Here is a 6,000-nt window from a genome sequence, read left to right on the forward strand (position 1 = left end):
AGCAGTTTGTAAAGGGAAACAGAGGTGTGGAAGGTGTGCAGGAGAACATGAGTATGGTAAATGTGGAAAAGAAGCTAAAATAAAATGCTGTAATTGTGGTGGAGAACATACTGCTGCTTATCGCGGCTGTGAAGCAAGCAAAAGGTCTGAAGAAATAAAAAAAATGAAATTTGAGCTTGGAATAACTTATGCTGAAGCTGCAAAAAGGATCCCATCTCAGTCAGAAAAACCCAAACCTATAGTTCAACACACGGCAAATTTCAAACCTCTAGAGAAATCTCCAAAAATTGATGAAGACTCACTAATTGTTAAAAAGACAAATTTTGTTCTTTTCATGGTGGAAGTGATTAATTGTACTGCTCAGACGACAAAAAAAACAGAAAAAATCAAAATAATAGTGAAGGCTGCAGAAAAATATCTGGATGTTAAAGATATGAACTGGGAGATGGTTGGAAGCATGATGGAAAGACCAATGGGACCATCAGAAACTGGCAGAGGTACGATGACCTAGAGTAAATTAAAATTATACGGGCAAATGTAATTTAGTATAATTTAGTATTATGTGGGTTTAAGTTACACAGGTTATTTTATTGTATTTTTTTTTTTTTTTTTTTTTTTTTTTTTTTTTTTTTTGGGGGGGGGTGAATCGTTTCCTGTTTCCTTGCTTTACTCCATATCAGTTGGTGGCGGTAATGCACATTTCACAAGTTTGCCAACCGCCATAAAATCTCATAAGAAGAAGAAGAAGAAGGAAATTCGCAATTACGAAACTTGACCCCCCATTGAGTTGCTCCAGTTACCCAAATTAACACCGAAGATGAACGCACGGAACAGAGGAAATTAGATACCGGCGATGTTTCCAGTCGTAACTAATTTAATATCTTCCAGCAGTCGTTTTTGTTATCTATCGGTCACTCAGAGGTACTAACTGACGAAAATATGGCTGAGCAACCAACAGCCAGAGGACAATCGACCGCCACCCCATCGGAGTTCGTAGGTTTTCCCTTCCCGATTGCTGCCCAGCAGCAGGAAAGCTCCGAGAAAGGACACGAGCAAAGCGGGGAGGCAAAAAAGAAACCGTGTAGAGCCTGTATGGACTTTAAGTCCTGGATGAAACTGCAGAAGCAGCAAACCACAGCAGCAGCTGTTAAGGTGGGTCAAAGGGTTCAGGTGGGGGTGGGGGTTCTGTTCTCTACAGAAATCCACTAATTTATATTTTTAGTTTTTAACAAGTGGTTCATTTACAAAACATCCCCAAATGGCATAATACTGCCACTGTCTCCCTTTTAGGACTAGTTGACCTTGGAGCCTTTTCTCATAATTACATTCAATCTGTTAAATGCTACAACCCGGAGGTCTTCTACAGGGGGTCTGCAAACCCTAGGGTACTGCAAAAAAAAAAAAAAAACATTTTTTATACTACCCTGCAATTTTTTCCACTAATTGAACTGTCTTTAAATCCTCATTAACATGAATTCAGCACACTGTAGTAAACAGATAAATGAAGGTAGAAGATCTTTCAGTTATTAATGCACACATTCAGCGACACATAGGAGCTCTTTCAAGCTGGGCACCGTTTCATTCACAACACCTGTCCCATCAACCAGGAATCAGATATACTTTAAAAATCCCAGGGTGAAATTACTTTCGTTACATTATTCCATCTGTAATAGCGTGAATATAGGACCAGTTTGATATAACACAATTTCATACAATATATATAATTATGGGGTCCCTGCTCCATTTTGCCATTATTTTGGGGGTCCTTGGCCTGGAAAACATTTAAGACTCCTGCTGTAACCAATTGACCTTTATTGGTTTTACTGTCCCTTCCTTTCTGCAGGAGAAGCGTGCACCAGAAACAGAGCAGACGGAGCCTCAGTGTCCACTGGACAGAGAGGAGTTGGGACGTAGCACCTGGTCCCTCCTGCACACCATGGCAGCATATTACCCCGATCGTCCGTCTTCCACCCAGCAGCAAGATATGCGACAGCTAATCAACCTTTTCTCCAAGTTCTACCCATGTGAAGAATGTGCAGAAGATCTCAGGGGAAGGTAGAACACGACCACACATGGTTTTTGGCAGGTTGCATACTCTCATCATAGACATGAAAGATATTTGAAGCTTTTAAAGACAGCTTTATTGTATTTTTTTTTAAGTTGGAATGGTTGTCTGCTGTAGATGGAGTCGATCTAGATGTTTGACTCTCTTTTGTTTTGTTTTTTAGCAAAATCAATTAATTTAAACGAGTCTCTCAGCTCTGGAGCATGGTCCATAATTTATCAAAAGGGTTGAGGTTGGAATCATTCCATAACATTACCGCCTGCCTTATCACATGTGGCTGTGATCACAGTTAGAAAACCAAGTTATGTCCCATCTTCAACCATCCAACCAACTTTATTAGTTTTAAAGCAGAAAGATAAGTTGGTCTTGATGTTGAAGAATCGCCAAGGTTCATAAAGACTATAAACAGAAATGCTCTGGATTAGTTATCAATGAAGCATGTGATAAAGGAATGAGGAGAGGAAGTAAACACCTTGTCCTAAATTAATCCCTTTAAGCTTAAATTAAGACGTTTGCTGCTGCCAGCTTGTACAAGCCACATACCTACTGGAGGGAAGATTATATTTATACATTTTTTGGGCACATAAGACAAAGATTGACCTATTTGACGACAGTGACTGAATGCTGGTGGCAGCATCATGCTGTGGGACGGTTACTCTGCTGATGCCGTCAATAAGGTGAATGAAAATGATGCAAGAGCTTCACTTCAGCCCCACTGAACATTAAAGACCTTGTTTGAAAATCCGATCAGTGACGTTAAAACAAACGATTAAAATATCAGATATATAGCAGCAAATATGCAAGAAGCTTTTACATGTAATTATTTAATTATTCCAACTAGGAAAAACAGTGAATATATGTATTTAAAGCTTATTAACACATAATGAGAGGATGGTGTCGTCAAAAACAAAAGACAACTCTAAGAAAAATCCCATTTCCTCCCCGCAGATTAAAGACCAACCACCCGGATACGAGCAGCCGCCACGCGCTCTCCCAGTGGTTCTGCCGTTTACATAATGAGGTCAACGTCCGCCTGGGGAAGCCTGAGTTCGACTGCTCTCTTGTGGACGAGAGATGGAGAGATGGCTGGAAGGACGGCTCCTGTGACTGAATAAACCGGTTCCTGCTGAAAAACCCAGCTCGCTCTGATTGAACTATTTTGTAAAGATGCTAAAATGTAGACGAGTGAGTGATATATCTCTACCTTTAGTTGTTTTGTGATTAGGTTTTGTGACAAGTTTAATTGTAAAATAAAATCTCTGTAAATCATATTTTGTTGTTTTTAAATTAATATAAAAATAAGTTATAAGTACATGTGTTTATGGGATCATTTCTTAAATACCTCCTCTCGTGTTACTATGACAGATGTTGTTGCAAAAATGTTATTCATTCTAACTTTTATGATTTCATTTTCTTTTAGTCCGATTTTCCTAGAGGAATAATGAGCAGTCAGTATCAAACCTGCAGCTGATGCCTCCTAAGGCCCGGTTGGATAAAGAGAAAATAGATCTAAACAGACAAAATGTAGCGTCACCATTTCACTCTATTGCAGCGAAGTGTTTTAGTGGAGCTATTGATGTTGATTTAGATACTACTTGCTATATAAATATCTCAACATATTATGTCATGATACTAGAAAACTAAGTATTTAGTGCAGATATTTACAATTTTGCTGATAGATGACCATGAATTAAAAAGATTGAAACTGTCTATTACCTCCAGATCTAAACCAGCAGATCCAGAATACCAACAGCTGTGTTCATTTTACTCATTCATAGTGTGACACCTTATTTAATAATGAATGTTCAAACTACAAACCCTGGTGGGTTTTTTTTTTCTTTTCTTTCCTATGCTTTAAGATTTCTTATAGAAAATGTCAAAGTGCTCATCAGTGCCCCTTAGCGATGTATGAGGTATGATGGCATCCTCACAAAATCACTTCACAAGAAAAATACTATGTAAATGAAAAATATAAGTGGTTATATGAAGAAATTAATTATAATAAAAATGTCCTTCCTGGAAAAAAATTAAAAATTAATAGATAACTGCTTACATTTTGAGATCAAAAGGTTGTTCAATAACTAAATTGGTTTTTAAACGAACATCTGGCATTTAAAATAGTATTTTAAAAATGCTTCTTTAAACTTTTAAAAAGATGCATGCATGTGGCAATTTGGGCTATAAATGCTGAAGGATGAATAGGGACAAAGACATTTAATCATAAAGAGGATTCAAACTTTTTTTTTTTTTTTTAGGAATAATCTACAATGAAATGCAATACTCTTTCTAAGACAACAAATCTCTTAGGTGTATAGGGAATTGCTGGATTTAGGAATTTAGTATTTGTAAATAGAAATAATAAGACCACTTATTAAATCATGATGGACATCCTCAAGATGCTTATAGTGGATTTTAATAGAACATATAAAGGAGGTCAACCCCAATTTATCTGACATCAGCTTTACTGATCCTTGAGGTGTGCATTTTTTTTTTTGGCGGTTCTAGACAGGGGCCAATAGGGGACAGTGTCTCTGCAGAACTTGTCCTGGCCCCTGTATGGGGGTCGCCACCCCTACCATTGTTTTCCCTCTAATACAGATGGTGGCAGCAGTAATACTCTCAAGTGATATATTCAAAACATTTACATTTTTTGTGGTTAATGATGCACATTAATATACTAAGATAAAAAATAAGTACAGAGCTTAATAGATACTTAATACATAAATAATCAATTTATGTTGATATTAGTGCTTGTAAATATAAGTTTTATGTAGAAAGTTTATTAATAAAAGTAGGTAAGTAATGACAATGGAAAAGATTTATGCCCCAGAACTCAAAACTGAAAGAGTTTTATCAACTACACCTTTTATCTAGAAATTACGGATGTTTAAATATATGCGTCTATTTGTTAGCAAAGGCTGTAGGAAAGTATAGTTTGTTTTTATTTAGAAAATATGGATGTTTTGCTTGTTAATTTTCCTGTTGGAACAGTGCAGATTGACCCTGAGGTTCTGATGCCTGTATACTTTCGGCCACCCCTCAGTATACATCAGTTATTGCCTGGCCACTCTTATATATAATATCTGGCTATGCCTCTGCCCCTGTACTGAAAACACAGGCTGTGTCCCAATGTCCGCCCTAATCACTATATAGGGCACTATATGTTGGTCACACCATTTTAAAGGAGTCTCGGAAAGTCTAGACTTAAGAGGATGAAAAAGTAGGGGACTTGAAATTTTCCACAATGCACCTTAAAAAGTAGTCATTCATGGTCACTAGACGAGCAGATATATCCCAGAATGCTTTGCGCTGAGAGCTCTCCTCACAAGGCATTATGATTTGCTGTCACAGCGGCTTGCTTTTGCCATAGGCTGTCGCTACTCATCAGCGGCGACTAATAACAAAGATGCTGCAGACACCGCGCAGTGAAGGAGGAGTTACGTGACCAACGGGGAGTAAAGAAGTAATCAACTGAGTTCACTATAAAGTCCACTGTATAGCCCCCGCTGTATATAGTGAATGAGGGATCTAGGGGTTAGGGTGGACATTTGGAAATAGCCTTACACTAAAAAAATTGAAATATTTTTCAGTAATGTTTTTTTTTTTTCAAATAAGGTGTATTTTGATATTTGATATTTAAAAATCAAAATACTTATACCTTTGGTAGATCATAATAATGGATTGCTTAAAGGGGCAAATATGCTTATTTGAAGAAAATATTATTTTTTTAAATCAGCTTTTATAGTTTAATACTAGATAATAATAATAATAAATCCAATTTGTACCGCACTTTTCATTAACAAAAATCTCAAAGTGCTACACAGTGCAAATAAAATCAAAGATAAAAATCAACATAATAAAAATCATGTGGAGGCAGAATAGGCTTGCTTAAATAAAAAAGTCTTCAAGCCTCTTTTAAAATCAGTCAGTGGTTG

At 37.0% G+C, this 6,000-nt stretch overlaps 1 protein-coding gene across 1 annotated transcript; it reads left to right on the plus strand.

Annotated features, from left to right (window-relative positions):
* The first annotated feature begins 751 nt into the window (after positions 1 to 751).
* gfer (growth factor, augmenter of liver regeneration (ERV1 homolog, S. cerevisiae)) lies at positions 752 to 3,334 on the plus strand. Its single transcript, XM_038280294.1, has 3 exons — positions 752 to 1,152; positions 1,844 to 2,055; positions 3,014 to 3,334. The coding sequence occupies exons 1-3, from the start codon at positions 940 to 942 to the stop codon at positions 3,174 to 3,176; spliced, it is 588 nt and encodes a 195-aa protein (XP_038136222.1). The 5' UTR covers positions 752 to 939; the 3' UTR covers positions 3,177 to 3,334.
* Positions 3,335 to 6,000: the final 2,666 nt, after the last annotated feature.

This window comes from Cyprinodon tularosa, unplaced genomic scaffold, assembly GCF_016077235.1.
Source record: "Cyprinodon tularosa strain WSP-4 unplaced genomic scaffold, ASM1607723v1 ctg159, whole genome shotgun sequence".
Taxonomy (NCBI): Eukaryota; Metazoa; Chordata; class Actinopteri; order Cyprinodontiformes; family Cyprinodontidae; genus Cyprinodon; species Cyprinodon tularosa.

Excerpts from the sequence above, each read along its gene's own strand:
- gfer (XM_038280294.1), top strand. The coding sequence starts at position 940 with ATGGCTGAGCAACCAACAGCCAGAGGACAATCGACCGCCACCCCATCG. Across the intron at positions 1,153-1,843 it reads CCACAGCAGCAGCTGTTAAG|GAGAAGCGTGCACCAGAAAC; the intron begins GTGGGTCAAAGG and ends TCCTTTCTGCAG. Across the intron at positions 2,056-3,013 it reads GCAGAAGATCTCAGGGGAAG|ATTAAAGACCAACCACCCGG; the intron begins GTAGAACACGAC and ends TCCTCCCCGCAG.